Source organism: Patagioenas fasciata, chromosome 24 (genome assembly GCF_037038585.1).
Source record: "Patagioenas fasciata isolate bPatFas1 chromosome 24, bPatFas1.hap1, whole genome shotgun sequence".
NCBI lineage: Eukaryota > Metazoa > Chordata > Aves > Columbiformes > Columbidae > Patagioenas > Patagioenas fasciata.
Window position 1 is genome coordinate 2,893,645 of NC_092543.1, and position 23,832 is coordinate 2,917,476.

At 50.8% G+C, this 23,832-nt stretch overlaps 1 protein-coding gene across 3 annotated transcripts in view; it reads left to right on the forward strand.

Moving 5' to 3' along the window:
* Nucleotides 1–23,832, forward strand: part of GRIK4 (glutamate ionotropic receptor kainate type subunit 4) — a 174,241-nt gene that overhangs the window by 53,704 nt on the left and 96,705 nt on the right. For all 3 annotated transcript variants that reach the window (XR_011735631.1, XM_065855672.2, XM_071798661.1), the window contains exon 2: nucleotides 5,721–5,852. Coding sequence is in view for 2 of the 3 variants with exons in the window: in XM_065855672.2 (XP_065711744.1) it covers nucleotides 5,771–5,852 (82 nt within the window). In the remaining variant the exon portion in view is untranslated. The remainder of the gene's footprint in view (nucleotides 1–5,720; nucleotides 5,853–23,832) is intronic.

Here is a 23,832-nt window from a genome sequence, read left to right on the forward strand (position 1 = left end):
CTCCCTTTGCTTGCCGAAAGAGTGAGAAAGGCTCTGCTAAGTTGTTTGTTGATATTTCCTGACAGTTTTGCCGAGCCGCTCGCTGCTCTGCAGCTGTTAGATTTGTTGCCTCAGCTGTGAGGATTACTCGAGCTTTGCTTGAGCTGCGTTTTCTCACCATTCATCAAGCTTCTGGTGATGCACGGAAAGATCCATCAACACCAAAGCCACCTCCAAACTCACAGTTGGGTGCGAGTCTGCCTCCCGATCGCCTGGAGAAGAGCGAAGTCACTGCCAATTTTAAGGGTGTTTGCGGTTCTCGGCGAGCTCGCAGACGATGGTTTTGCAGCAGAAGCGAGCGGAGGTTGCGTCAGGACGAAGCAAATGAGGTTTTTGGGAGCCCGGTCCTGCTCGGCGCAGCTGGAGATGCTGCGATGGGTGTCGCTGGGATGCAGCCCGTGCTGGGGCCAGATGTGCAGGACAGATGTGGAAACACATTTTGCATTGCAGTGGCGTCTTTGCTATTTCTGTTCACGCTTCCAGCGTACCTGGGTGTCTTGAGCATCCCCGGGCAGAGAAAAGAAGCGGCTGCTCTTCATGTGTATCTTGACTGTTGTGCCAGCTTCAGGAGAGTTTTATTCTGTGATTTAACTTTTTTGTTGCATCGTCTAAGAATTCTTCTGCAAGAATCTCAGGATATCAGGAGGATGTGGCAGTAGCAATGAAGAGCAGCACCGTCTCACACACTCATTAAAAATGTATAAGTAGTTTCAGAAGCAAGTTGCTCCCTCTGAGAAGCAAATCGTCCATAATTCCGCTTGGTATTTAGAGACTTTTATCTCCAGAGAGAACTCTAAACTATTTAGTCTAGTCTTGATTTATTTTATTCTCTTGAATTTTCAGGGCTGAAGATGAAAAAGAGCTTAACAGGAAAAGAATTGCAGGCTGGTGCTGTGCAGAGAGAAGCCAGGGACAAGCTGCTCAGCAATTCACGTACCACCCCGAAGTACCTGTGAGCCCACTCCTGTTGGGGCACCAGGTTCATACCGCGTTGTAGACATCTGTCCATCAGTCAGACTTGTGATCATAGCACAAGAACGTTAATGCAATAGCTGCAAATGCACAGGCCGACAAAACTTCTCATTTCCTTGGTGGAAAGATTGGCTTTGATTTATTTGCAGCCAGCTGTGCTGAGGGTGGATTGGGACAAGCCGTCTTCACGTGCGCAAGAATTAGTGCGGCAAGTTGCTAAATGTCCTTGTTCTCCTCAATTCTAAGGCTTTCTGCTCTGTGTCGCGTGAATAAGAATGTCATTTTCCGTCCCTCCCTGCGTGGAGTTCCGGGCTGCGCTGCAGCCGGTGCCCCGATGGTGCGTGTGCTTCGCTACCGCGCCTGGGCACAGAGGATGTTGTGTGGCTTCTCAGGGGGAGGTGGGGAGAGAGATGCAGCGTGCGGCTGTAAGGAAGCAAGAGCTGCTGGAGGATGGCCAGCTCAGCAGGGCAGACATCACTTTGCAATGAAGCTGAACTGTGGTTACTGCCCTTTTGCGCCTGAATTTCCAGAGCAGGAACTTGTGGACGGGGGGGTGACAAGAGCCACGAGGCCTTTTGTTCCTCTGAGAGCAGAAACCTTGATGTTCAGCTGGAAATAAACCCCCTCTTTCTCTTTTCTCTTCCATCCTACACGTTGAATTCCAGCGCCTGTTCCCGCTGCTGGGTGGCACGGTTGTCGGTGGGGAATTGTCCTTGTGTTGCGCTCCTGGGTGTTTACAATCACCTCCATCAACCAGATGCTCTATGGGCACGGCTTGTAGTAACCTGTGTGTTTCTGCAGTTTGCTGAACCCCAAGGTGTATTGCTATTGCTGGCAGCTGCTCCGTGACTCCGTGCTCAAAAATCAAAGTGCTGGGAAACCGTTCTTAGCAGTGGGTAATGCGTTAGGTGAACACAGCATCCCTCTGTGCTCCATGTTCTAGGTAATTACAGCCCCGCCGCTCACGTCGCGGAGCACAGTGGGTGCCTGGTGTTTATTATTTAGCCTCGCTGCTCGCTCTAAGCTGGTGATGCAAAGGCAGCTGCTTCGCTGGGGTTCTCGTAATCTGCCAACCAGGCTGCAAACAGCAGAGGTGGCCTCGGGGTCTGTCCCTCGGAATCGAAAGTCACAGGACTACCAGTTTTAGCATGGGGATCCTATGGCGCTTTGACAGAGGCAGGGATGTCAACTCCAGCATCCTCCTCCAATGGCGGGCAGGTGTTTCCCCTCCACCGCTTTGGCTGGAATTTGACATGATCTTAAAACTCCGTGTCAGATGACATTAGGTGGATGTGGCTGATGTTGTGGATGAGAAGCACAGGCCAGTGGAGGAGGAGGAGGCTGGTGTCACCCAGAAGAGCCTGGCTCCATCCTCCTGACACTGCCCCTTTCCATATTGATCCCCAGGAATGAGTCCCCCCTCAGTCTCCTCTTCTCCAGCTCCAGAGCCCCAGCTCCCTCAGCCTTTCCTCACACGGGAGATGCTCCACTCCCTTCAGCATCTTGGTGGCTGCGCTGGACTCTCTGCAGCAGTTCCCTGTCCTTCTGGAGCTGAGGGGCCACAACTGGACACAATATTCCAGGTGTGGTCTCCCCAGGGCAGAGCAGAGGGGCAGGAGAACCTCTCTGCCCTACTGACCACCCCCTTCTAACACACCCCAGGTCCCATTGGCTTCCTGGCCACAAGGGCCCAGTGCTGGCTCATGGTCACCCTGCTGTCCCCAGCACCCCCAGCTCCCTTTCCCCTACACTGCTCTCTAATAGCTCATTCCCCAACTTACACTGGAACCTGGGGCTGTTCCTGCCCAGGTACAAACACTAGAGGAGTTGCTCGTTGAGCACAGAGGTGTTGATGTGTCACTGGCTGGCCGGCTGCAGCGGGGAAATCAGCAGGGACGAGCAATTGCCGATCGTCTCAGTTGCGTCTCAAGATGCATTTGGAGCCTTTCTCTGCCCCTCTCCTTCCAGTGGCTCTGGTTGTCTCTTCTGGACTGCCTTGAGCAGGCAGCGGAGGAGAAAGAAGGCAAAACACATCCGAGGCCCTGTAGCAGGTGCTTTGTTGGTTGGGATGCAGTTGTTAAGCACCTCTGGCTGGCAAGGGCTGCTCGGGATGGTTTTTTGCACCGAAAGCACATTTAGGGTAGCGCTGCAAGTGGGACCCAAAGGAGGAAGGAAACCAAGACTGTGAGTCTTGGGAGCAGCTTTGGAGCTGATCCTGAGAGGGGTGCAGCTTCTCGGGGCTCCATAAGGCCTGGAGGTGCCCCCAGCTCCTTTTCTGGGCTCCCTAAGGCCTGGAGGTGCCTCCATCTCCTTTTCGGGGCTCCCTAAGGCCTGGAGGTGCCCCTGGCTCCTTTTCAGGGCTTCCTAAGGCCTAGAGGTGCCTCCAGCTCCTTTTTGGGGCTCCGTAAGGCCTGGAGGTGCCCCCGGCTCCTTTTTGGGGCTCCCTAAGGCCTGGAGGTGCTCCTGGCTCCTTTTTGGGGCTCCCTAAGGCCTGGAGGTGCCTCTGGCTCCTTTTCGGGGCTTCCTAAGGCCTAGAGGTGCCTGCGGCTCATTTTTGGGGCTCCCTAAGGCCTGGAGGTGCTCCCAGCTCCTTTTTGGGGCTCTCTAAGGCCTGGAGGTGCCCCCAGCTCCGTCTCCGTCTCTGCAGGAAGGGTTTTCGGGGCGCGTGTGGCTCTGGTGCAGCAGGCGCGGGTTCCCGGCCTGCGCTGTGATGCTGCTGTGAGTCAGTCTGACGCGATCCCGCTGTTTTGTCAATAACTTGGAAAGTTTAGAAATAACTGCTTCAAAGTGCTCAAATGATACCTTGCTCCACAATCTGCCTGCGCCGCTACCAGCGCTTCTAAGTAACCAATTTACCATGTGCTTAACCTTATAGGGCTTTTCCTCCCTAGGAATTACTCTGTAACTCCCGCTAAAAAAGAGGTAAAATTGCCATTGCCCTTCTCAGAGGTGGCTGATGATTTCCAGATGGATTTGGGCAGCTTTTGCTGTTTAAAAATGTGTTGAGCGCACAAGCTCTGAAATCAGGATGCTCCTCAAATATCCAGCTGGTGTTTGAGTGCGGGGTCACACGGTTTTCTTGAACTGCCTTTGTTTCTATGGCCACATCTCAGTATTTCTTCTGCCTCCCTTCCCTGTCTAAAAATAGGGGATAACCCCTTTGGGGAGGGCTGAGATGGCACGAGTCTAAATGTAATAAAAACCCAGCTGAATTTAAACATTGCAATTAGAAAGCTGCGTCTTTCTCGAACAAAACTCACGGTAAAGACTTTGCCAGCGTCAGGAGTTTGGTATTTGGCCCAAGAATGAGACAAATGGAATCGCGTGAGAAAGTTTGGCAGCAAATGGGAGAAGGGAGAGATAAGGTAACAGATGAAATACTCAAAGTCAGTGTTTAAGGACATTGCTGCATGTGGAGATAAAATTATCAACTTGAGGGACAACCATTCCTTCTAGAAGGTAAAATGTACTTTCTATGTAGCTGTTTAAAATGGTATTTATTAAAGAATTGTTGAATTGTGCTGCGGGAATCTGCTGTGGGACAACCAGTGCCAATATCACCGACTCCCAGAGTGAGCCCTGGGAAGCTCATCCAGTGCAATCCCCCATGGAGCAGGAACACCCAGCTGAGGTTCCACAGGAAGGGGTCCAGGCGGGTTTGAATGTCTGCAGAGAAGGAGACTCCACAGCCTCCCTGGGCAGCCTGGGCCAGGCTCTGCCACCCTCACCCCCAACAAGTTGCTTCTCCTCTTGCAGTGGAACCTCCTGTGTTCCAGTTTGCACCCATTGCCCCTTGTCCTGTCACTGGTTGTCACCCAGAAGAGCCTGGCTCCATCCTCCTGACACTGCCCCTTTCCATATTGATCCCCAGGAATGAGTCCCCCCTCAGTCTCCTCTTCTCCAGCTCCAGAGCCCCAGCTCCCTCAGCCTTTCCTCACACGGGAGATGCTCCACTCCCTTCAGCATCTTGGTGGCTGCGCTGGACTCTCTGCAGCAGTTCCCTGTCCTTCTGGAGCTGAGGGGCCACAACTGGACACAATATTCCAGGTGTGGTCTCCCCAGGGCAGAGTACCTGTTGGGTTTGTGGATTCTCCATTTATTGCTCTTCATTTTGATGGTGCTTGGCCTTTCAGAGTGTGTTGGGAGCGGTGTTGCCTTGTAAGAGGAGAAATGAAATGGTCCGGTCGTGGTCTGACCCTGAATCCTCTTATACATGACGGGGAGGGAAGGGGTGGCTGTCACTGGGGTATAAATAATTGCAGTGCAATAATTGGTTTCTAGATTGGCAGCTGAAGTGACTCTGTTTCCAGCTCCCATCCCTCAAATTATTTTTTGGTATGAAAACGTTTTGTCCTGTCCTAAAAGCAGGAGTCAGTATTACACGCTGCTTCGAGTAGGAACGGGAGGGGAAAAAGAAAACAAATCAGAGATGTGACTCAGTCTTGATTTCCACTTGTTTTTGTGGAAATGCTAAAAATGCCAAGATGAAATATTTGGACTTTTCCTTGTGTTTCTTTTCCATTTTTTTTTTTGTTAGGACCTCTTTGCCCAGTTTGACTCCGATTCCTGAATAATTCAGAGCCCGTAAATAGCTTCCTCCTCGGCGGGTGAATGGGCTCTTTGTCCGCAGCGCTTGGCAAGCGGGCCGCGCTGTCAGCCGCTGCGTGCGGAGCGGAGCCGCTCACGTGCTGCGTGTGTTCTCTCCGCAGAGTTATGTCATGCCCAGACCACCAAAGGGCTCCATGAGGATTTATAGAAGATGCCCCGTGTCTTGGCGCCTCTGGTGCTCGTTCTGCTGTGGCTGATGAAGATCGCAGCCAGCCCCCATTCCCTGAGGATCGGTGAGTGCAGAGCTTGCTCTGACCCGCGTTCAACCATTGTTCTGCTCGTTGGGCCGTAGACGTGCTCAGAAAAGCCTCTCCTGGGCTGCCCGCCTTGGTGATGTGCTCTCTGATGTACGGTGTCCCACGCACGCTTTGGAAATGTTCTTCATCTTGTAAGCAAAAAGGTTTACGGCGAGTGTACATATTTGCATTAGTTTTTATTGCCTGGTGGGAATCTCTTTCTGTGTAAGTTTGGACTGGAAGCTGCTCCATGAAGGAATGAAACTTCACCCCCCTCAGTGCTCCCCGAAGCTCCGCACAAAAGGACAGAGTTTATTTAATCACAGATTTATTAGTCCCCACGTTGTTTGAGCCCAAGCTGAACTTGGTTAAGTGGTGCACAGAACATTAATAACTCCATTAGTAAGAAAGCCTGATGCATGCAGTCTCCTCTGGGCTTTATTAGAAGGTGTTGAGGAAGAGGCGCCGTCGTCTCCACTCGCTGCCCGTGCCGATCAGAGTGAAGAAACGCATCCAGAAACCTCGCAGAGAGACTTGCGTCGTAGCATGGGCGCTTTGTTGTTTAGAAAGGAAACTGCTTTTCCCAGCTGTTGTCTCTGGAGCTACTACCTGGTTTCATTAACTGTTTGCTGCAGATAAGAAGCTAATGTATTCCCTTTGCAATTTTTGCAGGTGACACCTGAAGTAAAATTACTTCTCTGCTCTGCTCGTGGAGCATGGAGCAGCTCAGAAATAGCGCAAGGGAGGGTCTGGGGAGGGTCGCTGGGTGTTTAATATCCCCTTTATATCGGTGTGATTCATGCGGAGCACTCACTGCACAGTTTCAGCTCCACATTCCGCATTTCTTGTTGATGGGAGCAGCTACCAGGCGGGATGAGCTGTGCCCTTCTCAACCCTCTCCTTTGCACCCAGTTTTAAAATCCCTTTGCATTTGGGAATGATTTGCTATTGGCTTTCCTTTGCAAAAATAACGGAGCTGCTCCAGACACGGTTGCTCTTAAAACCTCCAACCCTACTGCCTGTTCCAGGCTGGAAATGCTGGATTTCCACAGTCGGCGCAGCACAAATCGTTCTGTTGAATCTTCCTAGTGCTGAAGAGTTTGCATTGGGGTGTCGCAAAGGCAATGTAGAAGTCAAGATTTCGAGGAAGAACTAATGTTGTTGAGGGAATGGGATCCTTGTAAAAGGTACCGCGGGTCATGGCTTCTATGCCAGATGGTGTTAGATTTGGGTGGCCAGAAACCCTTCAGTCAAGCCACAGGTGTCTCCAGCCCAGACCTCGGACGGAGTTGGTTCCCAAACACGAGCCTAAAGCGATAACGTGTTGAGGGAAGGGAAGCTCAGGTAGGTACGTTAGCACACATCCCCGGCTTTTGCTTTGCTGGTGGCCACAGAGCTCTTGAAAATGGTTTCTGAAGCAGATGGGCAAAGAGCTGAAGAGGGGTTTGAGTTCTGGTTGTGTTTCTTCAAGGCACAGTTTTATTTTAACAATATATCCGCCGAAAAAGTTAATAAAAATGAAGTGCAAAATACAAAGAGATAAAAAATATCACCAGCAGCCCCGAAATAGTTCCCAAATGCATGCTTTGGCGAGGCAAGGAGATTCGGTATCTAACAACGTAAATCAATGCACTGCATGCAAAAGGAAAACAGAGCAGCGTGAACATTTAAATATTCGAAGAAAATGCAAGCTAACGTTTAGAACAATTCCAAAAGCCGTCTGGTAGTGGACCGCGCAGATGCACAGGGACGCCGTCAGTAACGCGAGGTGAACGCAGGAAATCCCTGCTCTCCTCAGTGAGTTGCCAGAAGGGATTTTGGCTTTGCGACCGAGCCCCGGGCTGCCCTGCTGCTGCTTTCTTGGGGTCTGGGTGGATCTTGGCCCTGGATTTCTCCGTGGGGTTTCCAGGCAGCAAAGTGCTTCATCTTTGATTGGACAGGAGCAGCGCTGAGTGTTGCATTGCAGAGAGCTTTACAGGCGTTATCTGTGCAAAGAAATGAGCAGAAAATAAGCTACAGGGTGACCTTCCCCGTGCCTTTGGCGTGGATAGGAACCGTAGACTATTGTACGCTCTATATCTCTCCTTGGTACACAGGAGAAAACAGTGGCGCAATCATTGTTTTTCAGTCTTTGTCTCCTGCCTTTAACTCTGTGTGTTCCCTTCTGATCCCATCTGGAGAAAGGCTCTTGATTCGCGTTGTTCTCGAGACCTTTGTGGGAAAAACACCCGGGCCACATGTGTCCTTTTTCTCAGAATGTAAGAATCAGTCAGCTCACCCGGTCTGAGTTGGTGCGGTGTTACCTCCATAGATGCTGAAGAATTTATTGTGATCAGCACATGGAGGAGCAGGCAGGATGGGGCGCATTCTCAGAAGTTCTCAAGAGCTCCAGGCGGCACGTAAGGAATTGGCTCCAGCCACCCCATAGCCCTTGAAAGAGCCAATGCACGTCCTACCAAAATGTCCCGGGAGCAAAACCCAGCGTAATCCTGGTTTTGTTGTTTGTTTGTTCACTCGCGCTCAGTAAAGTGTCAGGAAACCCACTCGAGTTATTTACGGAGTTATTTACTTGGTCTTATAGAGCAGAACGTCAGAGCCCTAAATTGGGATCCTCTTGCTAGATTCATCGGGTGTACTAACAGCTCATTTGAAATGCAAATACAAGCCCAGGCTGTAGTTACGCGTGCCATTGCCCTACCTACTGCATCTACTGACAAACTCCTTCAGCTCTTTGAAGTGCTCTTTCCTGTAATTGCCTCCCTCTATCCAAATCCCTTCCCTCCTCCTGCCTCCCGAATTTGCAGACTCGATGCAGAAGGTAGGACGCAGCTCTAGTGTTAAAGGGTTTTTTGTTCAGTGAATTTGTTGGTCTGAATTTCACTTTTGTTTCTGAACATCCGATGTTCTTCCTGAGCCCAGGATCAGGATCTGAGAGCTATAAAACCTGTTTTATATCTAAATACTCTTACAGCCCCTGGGCAGTACTTTGTGTATTTAGGCGCTGAGCCATGTTTAATACAGATCTTTTTGTTTCACAGAGTGAAAGCTAGGCATAGCAAGAGCTACCCTGTCATTTCTGTCATTATTTTTTCATATATATATATATATATGAATAAAAAAGTCGATTACATGAATGAAAGATGCTTGGTTCCCTGCCTAAACAGCTGCCAAAATGAATTCAAACCCTGAGCCAAGCTCAGCAAAGCTGGAATTTCTGCAGCAAGCTCCGGTGCGGTGTGAGATCAGCTCGTGCATTCGCCTGCATTACAGATTATTGCCGCCCGCGGCTGTCTGCTCGGGCAGTTGGGAAAGCTGCATTTCACACACTTTATGCTGAGCTTAACTGCAGAAAAGCCTGGATTAACTCTCCTCAGCCGACCCTTGCTGGAGCGAGTGCTCACTTGGTAGAGAGCAGCTGTTCTGCTGCTCAGATCACCTAAAAACTTGGTGCTAGCATCAGCAACACTTTGAGTTTCCATTGGGTTTTTTTCCCCATTGTACCAATTAACTTGTGTTTGAAGAACGGCCTGAACTGAGCAGGAGATGTTTTGGAGGGGGACAGGAGCTGGGTTGAGTCTGAAGGTGATTTTCAGGGCGTGAGATAGAGGGTTAACATAACTGCCCGAGTTTCTAACGGTGAGTTAAGATGAAGCTGAGGTCAGTGCGTGTGGGACGTTATAACCTTTCTGAGAAGGGAAGCGGGAGGGTGGCAGATGGGAGGAGGAGGACAGCGAGGAAGCTCCAGCTCCCAACAGGCTGAGAAGAGAGCTCCTGAATGGGAGACTCCCCACAGGGCTGAGGGGAGTGAGAGAGCGTTGTGAGCCAGAGATAAAGATGAAAGCAGCGTAGGGAAAGGGAGCTGGGGGTCCTGGGGGCAGCAGGGTGAGCATGAGCCAGCACTGGGCCCTTGTGGCCAGGAAGCCAATGGGACCTGGGGTGGGTTAGAAGGGGGTGGTCAGTAGGTCAGAGAGGTTCTCCTGCCCCTCTGCTCTGCCCTGGGGAGACCACACCTGGAATATTGTGTCCAGCTGTGGCCCCTCAGCTCCAGAAGGACAGGGAACTGCTGCACAGAGTCCAGCGGGTGGCCTTCCAGCCCCTGACACTCTGGGGTTCTGTGACTCAGCCGGCAGAGAAGCAAAGATACAAACGCTCCTGTGTCAGCGTGAGTGGATTTGAGCCTGGAGCTGGAGCAACAGGGGGATCAGCAGCTCAGCCCAGCGACCGCCAGCTCTGCCAAACCAGGGCTGCGATGGTGAGGGGGCTGCAGGGAGGGGTGGCTCATTTTCCCAAAGATGCCGCTAAAGAATTTCTCCTGCACCTCTGGACGCTGTGGGGGTTTGGAGAGTCTAAATGGAACTTTATGTGAAAATGATGGCTGGATGTCAATTCTGCTGTCAAAGTCAATTTGGGAGCTGGAAAGCGCTAAAAGTATTAAGATTGTTAAATGGAAATAAGTCTACTTGGTTGCGATGAAATAAGGTTTAAATGAGTGAAATTATCTGTGGATTGCCCTTGTTGGAGTAGTGCCTTATTTAATAAACTGAGTTTTATTCAACTGCAGGGATTCCTGAAGGAAGAGCTTAGCCTATGGGGGTGCGTGCATGTGGCGATGGGGCAGGACTGGCTGCGCTGTCCCCCTCCAGAGCGAAGTCACGGGGTGGTAATGGTTTGCCCATGAGTGCTTTGTACCTTCACGAGGGTCTCGTTTGCTTCGTAAGTGATTTGATCTTCGTTCAAGCTTCTTGGGTAGCTCTTCTGGATACCACGTGTCCCTGGGGAGCACTTCTGGTCACAGGGACAAGCAGCACCTCGTGCTTCTTGGGGTGAAAGCTGTCAGAGCTCTCCTTGAGTGCTGTGAGGGAATGAACTCTTGCTCTATTTAGGAGAGAAAAAGAGAGTACTGGAAATCTGAAGGGCTGCAATTTAACTGGGAAGATGGAGTCTAATAACTAATGGGTACTGATTGTCTCGTTCTGTAAGAGCAGATCTGTTGCAGAAGAGCAACCGGGTACTTTGAGCTAACTTTAGCTGGTGACCTGACTTAATGCAGATGCCACCTGTCATCTCACATACGTTTCTGACCCGTCTCTCTTTAGTGATAGCCATGAAAGCGTAACTGCTCCAGATGCTTCTGAAATTGTCAATAGTACAAAAGGCTAATGCAGAAGGAGGGATGAGACTTGATTTGTCTCTTAATCACGTAACTCTGAGGTTTCAGAATAACTTCTGTTCCGTACTTGGAAGATTCAAGAATTTTCAAGCTGGTTTTAAGAGAGAAATCAACTCCAAAGTCATCGGTGGGTCAGGAGTCTCAGACGGGACCCAGGCTCCCACTCCAGCCCCCGTGGCAGTCTGTGGTAACCTGTGTTATGCTCCTCTCTGCTCAGAGGCAGCTCTCCTCCAGAAGTTAGATTTCGGTCGCCCTGGCTGTTGTTGGAAAAGCCGATAGAACCGGCTGGCAGGCAGAGCCGAGCCACGTTCTGCCAGAGCCTGCCCATCCTGCAGCTTTGCCTCTCTTCCTGGCCCTGTCCTCACAACCGGTCTCTATAAATGCTGCAAGATTTTTCATCTTATGCCGCTAAAATTGTGTTCAGGGAGGAAGTTAGAGCTGGGATAGCAGGAACGGGCTCTATTTGCCCGTATATTTTTCTCTTGCTGGGGGATTGCTGTTCGCTACCCCGTGTTGTAGAGTAGAGCAGCCTCGCTGGAGCTGTTCTGTGTGTGCCGTGTCCTCTGGAATTATTCCCGATCTCACATCATAGAGGCCAGGATGAACGCCTGAGATGTTGCCTGAGGCTCATCCCACATGAGCTTAAGGCTTCTGTGATCTCCTTGCCAAGCCCAAGGGATAATGAAGTCGGAAAAGTCATAATGTGGTGTCAGCTTGGGTTTGTCTGAGGATCTCCACGTTCATTACAGATTCCACCCCCTTCCCAACCCTGATCTGTGGTGGTTCTGCTTGTCAAGAGCAATGCTCTAACCTGTATCCCATAGGATCAGCTGCTGGAGGGTTTGTAGTCCCCAGCACCTTGCAGAACGGGTGCTTAGGGGTGCAGGTGTGTGCTGTTCCATCACCCTCGCCGTGCACCAGATCTCATTCACAGGCATCTGATTTTCCCCTGGCAGGATGCCCCTAACCTCGCTCCTCCATTCCCCCCACGGAGAGCTTTTCTGCCCTTGCTCAGCCCATCTTCACGTGCGACCAGCAGCAGGAACCCGCTCTGCCGCTCGGGTTCGGCCCTGGAGAACGTTTTGTTCCGCGTCCCTTGCACAGCAGATAGCTTGGCAGTCGCAGACCTTTAGCGTTTATTATTTCTTTCTGTTTCAGTGGCACGTGGAATTTTTTGGCATTCTTCGGGGGCCCTGGTACAGTGGGAAGAAGTGATTTATTATGCCGGGCATGCTCAGAAAGACCCCGATCTGCGTGATCACACGAGACAAAAGAGCAGTTGGCGCTGGCGTGTCTTGCGGTTCTTGTGCAGAGCTGATCTCATGCAGTAGCTGCTCCAGCTGCCCCAGTTGTGCCCCAAATCCCCAGTATGACCGGTGTGTAAGCGGTGATGCTGTGGGATAGCTGCCTGCCGGCTCTGGCAGAAACAAAGCGCCGTGGTTGTCCAGCTTGGCATGGCCGAGGAGCAATACCAGGGAAGGATGGGGAGCTGAGAACCTGGGATTTGGAGCAGAAAAGCTTGGTTTTGTTGTAATGGCGGTGGTTGAAAAGCCTATTCTTCGCTCACCCCTTTAAATCCCAATGACCATCTCATTAGGAACAAATGATGCCTTAGGCAAGCGGAGCTGTGGAAAAGTAATCTTTAGTAAGCACCCTCAGTGGTCAGAGTTCCGTGATGAGCTCCAGAGTTTGATTTGCAGGCAGCTCAGTTGTCATTTAGCAGGAGAGCGCTTTGAACTCCCTCCCTTCCCCGTCTCTAGGTTACTGTTTTCTATTTCTGTGTGTTTTCAGTCCCTACAACTCTGCAAATGCTGCTGGTGAAATCCTTGACGCTGGAAACAAAATGAATGGAAGACGCTGTGTGTGTGTAGGTTAGGAACGTGCAGCCATGCTCGGAGAAGGGGATACAAGGGATCCTGAGCTGTTTCCACGGGAGATGGTGCACAGAACCCACAGATGGACGTGGGAGCACCCCTGGGAAGTTCTGTCTCTGAATGCTTTGCATTTGGGGCAGGAATGGACGCTGGGAGGGCTCTTGGTACCATCTGCCTCTCCAGTAAAGCTGCACGACTGGTTCTCCTCCATCTCTTGACTTTGTGAGTTCTCCACAGGTGATAGAAAACGAGCTGTAAGCAAAAAGGCCGGCAAAACCCAGGATACATTTAAACCAGCTTCTTGCCAGATGTTTTGCTTTTAGCTGGCTAGAGGGAGGAAGAATAAACAGCTCAGAAACAGAAAGCAAGACCCGGGGTTTGAAGGTGTTGCAGAGCTCAGCTGCGTAGCTGATCCCATAGCTGTCTGGGGCTCTGCTGTATGGGGTGTTTGCAGATTGACACGGAGACCTCCCCAGCCCCAGCTTCTGCTTGAGCGATATCGGGGCATCTCGAGGTAAGGCCAGGAAGAGAAAGGCAGCGGGAAAGATTAATCTGTGGCCACTGTGCCTGGCTTTATGGAAAGGAAATTAAGAGAAGGCAGGAGGCTCGAAAGTTCGCCTGCGCCTGTCTTGTCAAGCGTGTGAAGCCGGTGCAACCATGGGGTTATTACAGCTCTTGTGTAAATAGAGGCTTCTTTTTTTATTTTTTTTTTTTAAATATTTTTTGCCATATCACGTCTCGTTTGCTTAATAGCCTGTAATTGCTCTGGAGGAGCAGTCGCTGTTCATCAAGCAGGAGCCTCTCGCTCATGTCAGGCAGCTCTAGCGTTCATGGTCCATAGGAGCCTTTTGGCATCAGGAGCCTCTGCAAAGAGCAGCAGCAAGGGGGGCTCCGGGCAGATGCTTTTCAGTGCCTCCTTTTAGGAGGAAAACATTTTCCGCGGTGCTGGGGCAGCCGTGTGTAGCTCGAGGTGGCTGTGAGCTGCTCGTGGTCCCTCCGCTGCCTTCGCTCCTTTTCCCCGTTGCCTGGCTCTGGGTGACAAGCTGCAAGGTGTCCCCTGGCTGATTGTTGTCCTGGGACTCTCAATTTTATGGCAGGGAAGCGGGCAGGGTGTTCAGGCATTGACTGTAGCACGGGCACTGTTGGAGCACAAGTGTTTGTGAAAGACGCTCAGGGAAACCGTTCACCTCAAACGATTTGGTGGCTCGGTTTAAAGAGCACTGGCTTTGGGAGCTGCCTTTGCTCTGCTAACACAGACACCTCTAGCATGGAGCGTGGGTGCTTTCTAACGCCGAAAGGTGAGGTAAGAACAAAATAACCACGGCAAAACTCCAGAAGAAACGCAAGAAAGAGCATCTGTGTGACTAACACCCTCTGAAAAACAGCCATTTGCTGAATATAGCCGTAGAGTTTTGTTTTAAATGTCCTGGGTCTATTCTCTGCTCTCCCCACCCCGCTGTCTGGAAACAATCCAGTGTTATTCATGCTGGAAAAGGCAGCGCTGGCTGTCGGTGCTGAGCTGCCCGAGCTGTAACCAGCACCTGCAGGGCTCTGTGCAACAGGTCCCTGTCTGCTGGCTGCTTTGCCAAGGGGGAGCGGAGCATCCAGCAAAAGAGAGCACCAGTGGCTTCGGGTGGGACTGAACGGCACAGTGTTTGATCAGCGGGTTCCTCAGGGCTGATCTGCCCCGCATTGCTCTGTTCCTGTGGAAGCTGGAGGGTGCTGAGCATCGTGCAGATGACAGAAGCTCCCCTTTTGGCTGGGATTATTCCACTAACCTGATGATTATGGTGATAATCCCCTTTGCAATGGTGCCCGTCTCTGAGGATCTCTTCCCTCGAGGAATTCCGAGTCCCAAATCGTGTTTTCTCCTGATGGCAAAGTATTAAATTAAGGCGCTCTCGAGGAGCAGGGGTGGTGCATTCATAACGTCTCGGTCTCTGTCTCAAGGAACAGGGGTGGTGTATTCGTAATGCCTCAGTCTCTGGTGGATCATCTGTTGCGTTATGGACCCTCGTGGGGCCCAGGGTAGGGATGGAGGCCGAGGGGCTCTCCTGTTGCGTTATTGTACCACTCTATTCAGCAAATGGCTGTTTTTCAGAGGGTGTTAGTCACACAGATGCTCTTTCTTGCGTTTCTTCTGGAGTTTTGCCGTGGTTATTTTGTTCTTACCTCACCTTTCGGCGTTAGAAAGCACCCACGCTCCATGCTAGAGGTGTCTGTGTTAGCAGAGCAAAGGCAGCTCCCAAAGCCAGTGCTCTTTAAACCGAGCCACCAAATCGTTCGAGGTGAACGGTTTCCCTGAGCGTCTTTCACAAACACTTGTGCTCCAACAGTGCCCGTGCTACAGCCAATGCCTGAACACCCTGCCCGCTTCCCTGCCATAAAATTGAGAGTCCCAGGACAACAATCAGCCGGGGACACCTTGCAGCTTGTCACCCAGAGCCAGGCAACGGGGAAAAGGAGCGAAGGCAGCGGAGGGACCACGAGCAGCTCACAGCCACCTCGAGCAACGCTCCAGCATTTTCAAGCTCCTTGCAGCCGTGGGCACCGTCACAACCTGGGCAGTGACGCTAGGGACCCACCAGCTTCACAGTCTTGGTGTTTTCGGTCAGGTTTTGCTGCCGAAAGCAGCGCTGCTCTCGGGTGGTGATCCCTTCCCGCTGCTGCCACCAGGTACTTGTTGGCAAATAAATATTTTGCTCACAACTCATTGGAGGCGGCATCTAACCAGATGTGCGCTCACTCGGGCCGGCGGGAGATTTATTTGGTTGTCCATTTATAGCTTATTATTTTCTTCTGTCTCCCCCCACAACTTAATAGCAGTTTGCTATCCACCAGGGTATACATTTTCTTCTGATTAAGTGCCATTTAGCCGTTGGCTGCTTGCTCATTTTACTTTTATAGACACATTTACAGCAGCACAGACAGAGGCACAAGCGCCCAGGAGCAAGGGTAAGGAGAACGGAGAGTCGCGGCAGCTTGATTGGATTGGATTGTAATGAAGTTTCCAGCTAAGCTGCATCACAACTGTTCCTCCCAGCGGAGACGCTGGAGGTGCTGGGGCTGCACAGCTCCTCACCTGGTGGGACAGCCGCCTGGACCCTGCTCCTGAAGCCACTGGCCCTCGGTTGGAGTTCTGCATAGCTCGGAGCTGCTCTCTCCAGGGTGATGAGCGATCTCCCAGCTTTCGGCAGCTGCTAATTAGTTGCAGATGATGAGATAATTTATAAAAATTAGGAGCGATTTCCTTCATTGTGCTAATATCGCTTGGCAATAAAACCGCTCTTTTAAAAGGGTGACTTTCTCCAGTGCAGGGATCAAGGCTAAAAATATATATATATATGTGTGTATATCAGTAGAGCAAGAGAGCGTGCTTCTTAACCACACGCAAAGAGGCATTTCAGAAGTTCATTTGAACCATAAGAACGGATTCAAATTGAAATGCAAATTTCAGTGCCGCTTAGAGCGCTGTTTGGAAAAAATAATGTTTGCTGGTGTCACCTTGGTGGCAGGAGCAGGATCCTCTCCGCGTGCTGCGGAGGACACAGCGCGGAGCAGACAGCTTGCGTTACGTGGGGGGCTGGCAGTGAATCAGCACAAGGAAGGTCGCTTTGCTCCCCCTTTCCCTGGAGTGGCAGTGACTCATTGCCAGTTCACAACTGCAGGAGCAGCAGGACAGAAAACCAGAGCGGTTCCCCTGGGGCCGCTGTTTTGAGCCCTGAGGTGATTCTGGTGCTGCCGTTTTGAGGCAGCTTGGGGGTCACTCCCTTGTTCTCCTGCCCCTCTGCTCTGCCCTGGGGAGACCACACCTGGAATATTGTGTCCAGTTGTGGCCCCTCAGTTCCAGAAGGACAGGGAACTGCTGCAGAGAGTCCAGCGCAGCCACCAAGATGCTGAAGGGAGTGGAGCATCTCCCGTGTGAGGAAAGGCTGAGGGAGCTGGGGCTCTGGAGCTGGAGAAGAGGAGACTGAGGGGGGACTCATTCCTGGGGATCAATATGGAAAGGGGCAGTGTCAGGAGGATGGAGCCAGGCTCTGCTGGGTGACACCCAGTGACAGGACAAGGGGCAATGGGTGCAAACTGGAACACAGGAGGTTCCAGTGAAGGAGGAGAAGCAACTTGTTGGGGGTGAGGGTGTCAGAGCCTGGCCCAGGCTGCCCAGGGAGGTTGTGGAGTCTCCTTCTCTGCAGACATTCAAACCCGCCTGGACCCCTTCCTGTGGAACCTCAGCTGGGTGTTCCTGCTCCATGGGGGATTGCACTGGATGAGCTTTCCAGGGCCCTTCCAACCCGTCACATTCTGGGATTCTGGGTGTGACTCGTTCCCCGTGGAGGTGACAACAAGATACGATGGTGGGGTGGGTTCACCGTGCCATGTTGCTGTTGGAAGGGGAGCCTCTGTGCTTCTCATGACCCTCAGGAGTTGTTTGCCCCTTTAGCTGGTCCAAGAACAAGCTCAGCCCTTGAGCCTGTGCGTCCATCTCTGCCTGGTGCAGTGGGACCTGAGGAACAGGGCGCTGCTCATGTAGTCGTTTGGAAAAACACATTCATTAGGCTGAAGAATGAATTTTCCACCAACTCGCAAGGCCTCAGGTACTCCATCAGGCGTCTGATGATTTTGTCATGGTGTTAATCCCTCAGGTGAGCGGCAGCATTTTGATATCAGCAAACAAATTACATTTTGCCGTGGATAACCCAATACGGAGTCAAGCATGAGAGCAGAAAACAATTCATCAGGTTCTATTGGGCTGGATGCAGCCGCGGTGCAGAGCAGAGCCTGGTTTGGCTTGCGATGGTGCCCAGAGCTTCCAGCTGAGATGGAGCAGCCTCGGCGCCCCGTGCTGTCCAGCGTTATTTATAGAGACAGGCGACGGCTGTGCCGGCGAGTTTACGGGAAGGCGAATCATGAGCGGAACGGAGAAGGTGGAGATGGATCAGTTTGCTCCACGTCTCTCCTGGTGGGAGAGGCAGAGGACGCTGAATGAGAGCTCGGAACAAACAGCAGGATGTGGGGTTTTCAACAGGTGGTTGATGCATTGAGATCAAAGGATTTTGTGAGTACAGAAAGTTTTCATAGATTTAAGGGCAGACTGTGCAGGCAGAGCGAAGAGAAAAGCACATAAGGGTTATTAAATATATAAACATCAGTTTCAGAAGTTTCCGAACCTGAGAGTAGCTGAAGGCTGGGAGGCTATTAGTAGGAATTATTGGATGGAATTTTGGTTTGACAGTAACATTTGTTCTTATGAGCTGGATATGAAGCAGAGGCACAGAGAAAATGAAAGGAATTGCCTGTAGCAAGCTCTCAAATTAGCACCTACATCTCCCAAGTCCCCGTTTAGCGCACTGTCCATCAAGGCTGAAGGGTGTGGGGATCCAGCTGGGCCATTAGAAACACGCAGTGGAAACTTGTGGGGGCACCGCATGCAGATACAAAGCGCCAAGCAGCAGGGGCCAGGGATGGGAGGAGGTTTGGGTGCAGTGAGTGAAGTGGGGAGCGGTTTGCTGTGTGCAGATGTGTGCGGTATCCGTGTCGCTCCGAGCACCTGATGGAAATTGCGCGGGAGCCCGCGGCACGCGTGCATACGACAGCAAACAGCACTATGCGAGCGTGAAATTGCCTCCCAAGCCAGGGGGATGCTGGAGGGCGAGTGTGAACGGAGCGGAGCCCGGAGAGCGTGACGAGGAGCAGGGTGTGCAGCCGCGTGTGCAGGGAGCGCTGAGCTGGCGTGGGGCTGGGAAATGAGCCGCAACACCAGAGGAGCGGGACTGGCGGCAGCTGCTTGCTCACGGGGAGCAACAACAGGGGTTAGCAGGGGACGGTGCTGCTGGGGTGTGTCTTGGTGCAAGCAGGATCCATCACCTCTGGGGGTTCAATGAGCAGGATGGAATGGATACCACAATATACTGAGTACCACTACAGCACCTCCATCATCCGCCACAGAGCCTTCTCGCGGCTGCGTGGGCTGTAGCGAACCGATCCTTTTGGTGGAGGCATTTGCACAAACCTAGCGCTGGAACCTGCTGCTCGAAATTATTCCCTGGTTTTGTGGAAGCAGAATTAGTTTAAACCTGAGTTTGTTTTTTTTTTCTTAGGTGGAATGGAATAACCCTTCTCCCATTTCCATAGCTGTATCCTCGTTTCTTCTTTTTAATGCCATCCTTAAATATCTTCTTCATCTCTAAGTGATTCTCTTTTGCACTTCATGGTAGAGCTGTCTTGCTCTCCCAATCTCTATGAGTCAGTTTTAGTTGCTGCTTTTCTAGGAAAAGCACATTATGTTCGTTGAACCTCTGTGTAGATGTTGATACATAATTCTTTCCAGTATTTTATTAGCATCCCTTGGATCCTTTCTAATTTAAACATCATTGGGTTATAGTTTCGGGTGCCTTGCTTTATCTCTCTGTATGTACACACAGAGCTGTGAGCGCAGCCCCATTGAGACTCATCTCGAGGCGACCAGCGTTGTGCTGGCCACGTGAAGCAGGTCGAGCTGCTCTCTGGGCTCTGGCTCTGGCTGGACAGGGCTGAGAAAGGAAGGCTGAAGCGAAGACACAATGAGGACAGAACCAGGCCATCTCTCATTAGCGAACGATGCTTGCTTTTTAAAAGGAAAAAGCAAACCAGCTCAGTCCCCTTGCCCTTCAGGTCAATAAAATGAACGCTTACTAATGGCTGAATCAGAGACTCAACAACTTCATTACATGCGTAAAATCAATCACCATCATCCAGTTCTCTTCCTATCGATCCATGCTGCCGTATGTCAGCGCGTTCTGGCTATGAGCAAACTTAATATGTCCACGTGCCGTTTTGCTGAGGCCCATTAGAAGACATGCTGAGCAGATGGGTCCCTTCCTGATGGATCAGACCTTCCTTGGACCTCCCATCTGCAGGAGACCCCCATCAGCACACTGAGCTGCTGGACTGGAGAAACGAGGCCACAGCTTCAGCAGAAGGGTCACACAGCCTTGTGCAAAGGGCCACCAAGGTGAATTCATAGCTTCTGGACTGCTGCTGGGAGCCCTGGATGTAAATGACAATGTAGCTAATAAGATCTAATTGGCTATTAAAGGAGGAAGCAGCCCCAGAGATGCTAAGGGCCAATTAACCCCGGGAGTGTGACACTGGATCGCTGCGCAGTGATGTGTGCGGGAGCCTTTCAGAAATGGATAAAGAAAAGGAGCAGTGCAGGACCTTACCCGATCCTTTTGAAACAGCTCGGGCTCTTTCAGGCACACAGCGAGTGAACTGTTCTCTTGCTTTTGTAGCTGACTGGAGACTGGATGAGGGGCGAATGAGCACAGGCGCAGATCTTACAGAAACTCCGTGGGGATCAAAGAGGCCCCAGCGAGATGAAATATCTCAGGCAGCACTTTGCTTTCAATATCTGTAGACAGAATAGACAAAGAAGGCATTCAGTAACTCTGTTTCCTCTGTTAGCACGTTGAGAGAGGTTCTCCTGCCCCTCTGCTCTGCCCTGGGGAGACCACACCTGGAATATTGTGTCCAGTTGTGGCCCCTCAGCTCCAGAAGGACAGGGAACTGCTGCAGAGAGTCCAGCGCAGCCACCAAGATGTTGAAGGGAGTGGAGCATCTCCCGTGTGAGGAAAGGCTGAGGGAGCTGGGGCTCTGGAGCTGGAGAAGAGGAGACTGAGGGGGGACTCATTCCTGGGGATCAATATGGAAAGGGGCAGTGTCAGGAGGATGGAGCCAGGCTCTTCTGGGTGACACCCAGTGACAGGACAAGGGGCGATGGGTGCAAACTGGAACACAGGAGGTTCCACTGCAAGAGGAGAAGCAACTTGTTGGGGGTGAGGGTGGCAGAGCCTGGCCCAGGCTGCCCAGGGAGGTTGTGGAGTCTCCTTCTCTGCAGACATTCAAACCCGCCTGGACCCCTTCCTGTGGAACCTCAGCTGGGTGTTCCTGCTCCATGGGGGATTGCACTGGATGAGCTTTCCAGGGCCCTTCCAACCCCTGACGTTTTGGGGTTCTGTGATCTTAGCTCTGAGGAACTGAAGGCTGTATCAGTTGGGAGGGATCCCCGGGGAATCCTTATCCCTTATCCCTACACGTCAGCCTGTGTCACCTGCTGTCGGCAGGACGATGCGTTGGGTCGCAATGAAGGCCGGGCCTTGGAAAGCTGGGATCATTTCTGTGCAACCCACTCCAAAGCCTGTTGAGGTCACCAAGGGGCTCTGGGCAGCTCAGTCAGTCCTTCTGCCTCAAGGTCTCTCCATAGATCAGGGCCGTGGGGGGGTGGGTGTTTTGACGTGGCCTTGTCGTTAATTTAAATGAACAAATTGTGTCTAATGGCTTTGTCCTCTTATTGATGCCAGTGCCTCCTTACTAAAGAAAAAATGAGATATTGAATGGTGAAAACCAAGCTACCTAATTTCATAGCCTGTTTTTGTGCTAGGAATGCGCAGACGAAAAATGATGTTGGGTGGATTTGACTGGTATCATTTGATTTGATTTGGTATCGTTTGGTATCATTTGTCTTCTGCTCGGCTCTTTGCAGAGGAAGGGACCGCGGCTGCAGGATCTGCCCTATTTTGACTCGCGTAGGAGACAAAAGCTTCTTGTAGCCCCATAGCCCGAAGCGCTTCACTGCAATAATTTCTGTTACCTTTTATCTGCCTCAAAGGAGCACTTAAAAAATCATCCTGCCCATAGCAGGTAACCTGATGAGTCTAATTCAGTGGTATGAAAACACCACCACTCGGAGCTTTGCCATCCGTGTTCTGGCTGATTAGCTGCGCTGTGCCTGCTGTGCAGTGCGGCCTGTGCTCAAACACCCATCAGGAGCGGGAGGTGTCTGCACAGTGTGTTACTGATCGTCGACCCAAGAGCTGTACCATCCCAGGCACTGACATCCCACAACGCTCTCCTTGCCGTTACGTGTCTTCTACAGAAACCAGTATCAATTACTCTAACACACCCTTAAGTTTGTTTTGTTAATCTCAATCTTAAGTAACGCCACGATAAAATAGATTAGACAATAATTTTGACGATCATTTGATGTTGGGCACAATTAGAATATACTCATTTACCGTTTTTCGTCAAATAACTTGAGGGGCCAGTCTATTGAGCAAGAAAAGCCAATCACTAATACCAAAAAATAGTTTTAAAAAATGTATCGTGTAGATAACACATAAATATTTGGACAGTTTAAATGGCTATAAATGCATTATTAACATTCACCTTTTGGAAGCAATACAATGGGAAAGGGACTGTATTTTGACAAAGCACAGAAAACACTCCCTACCATTTCCCCCGTTGTTAAGAGCAAATCTCAGCAGCATCACAAATACTTTGTAAACCTATTTACAAGAAGTCAGGACCCCTTGGTAGAGTAAAACAATTACTGACGTGATATACTACTGCAAACTATTGTGTGATTTGCTGTAAAGACACACCTGGTTTAGTTTGACGAAGGCTACACAGTCTGTGTGAAAACTGTAACAGTAAGAGGGTCCAAGAGAACATTGATGGTCATGACAGATGGCGGAACTGGTTAAAGTGGTTAATCTGGGGGTAACATCGCAATCTGAGGAGAAATTCAGACCAGTTTTTCTTAGATGATAAATCCGGTTGTTTCCTTCCAGGATGGAAGTTGTTCTCTATAGTTCAGCGCTCAAGGGACACAACAGGACCTCAGAGCACTGAGGAAAGTTTATTCCCCACCAACAGGTTGGCACAGAGATTGAACACAGTCTGGCCCAGGTTTTCACCAAGGCAGGAAATAGATGGGCTGCTCTCTTCTAAAGAATAGGGCCGACTTTCTTCTTCTTTTGTGGGACGCACCCATTGCAGCCCCAGGGAAACCTCGGAGGTGCTGTGGGGAACAAGGTTGGAGCAGTGTAGTAAGCAAAGGTGAATTGCATCCAGGTGATGTGCTGCTGAAAACCAGCACTTAGGATGGAAAACTACTGCAAAACCGCATCCCTGGTGTTGTATTGACCTCTGTGCACGTATTCCCACCTCTCCCTCTCTGTCGGGATAAGCAGGAACATCATTTAGGTGCCTGAGAAGCAGTTTACAACAGTCTCATACGTGTTGGTACCAGCTCTCCTAAGGGTAGGCAATCACGCACTGATGACTCTAAGAGTCTTACTAATTGTGCCTCTAATGGCCAAGCGCATGTTGCAGATTTTTGCTGGAGTGAAATCTGGTGTGTTCAAAAGCTGCAGAAATCACTTAAAGAAAATGAGATCTACGCAGGACGTCTGGAACCAAACACAAGGCTCCTCATTGACCCTTGGATGCTGTTTCTGTGTAGTAAAACACGTAGGCTTGGTCTGTACGGGTTTTTTCAGACAGTTAAGAAACCAATAAAGTTAAATTGGTAGAACTGTCTAATACGATTACAGCAAGATGGAGATAAATGTGGTTTCATTTGATGTTGTTTTGAAGCAGGAGACTGTCATTTTGTGATGGAAAGCTGAGATGACAGGGACTATTGGTATTTGAAGTGCCTCTTTTATGAGTGACCTGCTCTGCCTCTTTGACATCGGACATATGTATACTGAAAGACATATTATACAGAAAGACAGCACTGGTTGATGTTTTTTCTTCTGCTGCCCACGTCACATATTGTTAATGGTGGGGTTTGGGTTGGTGGAAGCTCCTGAGCTGGTAGCAATGCAGGACAAGCCACATGCTTAGATTGGATATTCATGTTTTGAAGGTTTCTGATTTGGGCAGATTTCTTGGGATAACTCCAGTCCTTGGCCACTCTGGAACATGGAGGCTGAGTTGCAAAGACAATTTCACAGAATCACAGAATCCCAGAGTGTGAGGGGTTGGAAGGGCCCTGGGAAGCTCATCCAGTGCAATCCCCCATGGAGCAGGAACACCCAGCTGAGGTTCCACAGGAAGGGGTCCAGGCGGGTTTGAATGTCTGCAGAGAAGGAGACTCCACAACCTCCCT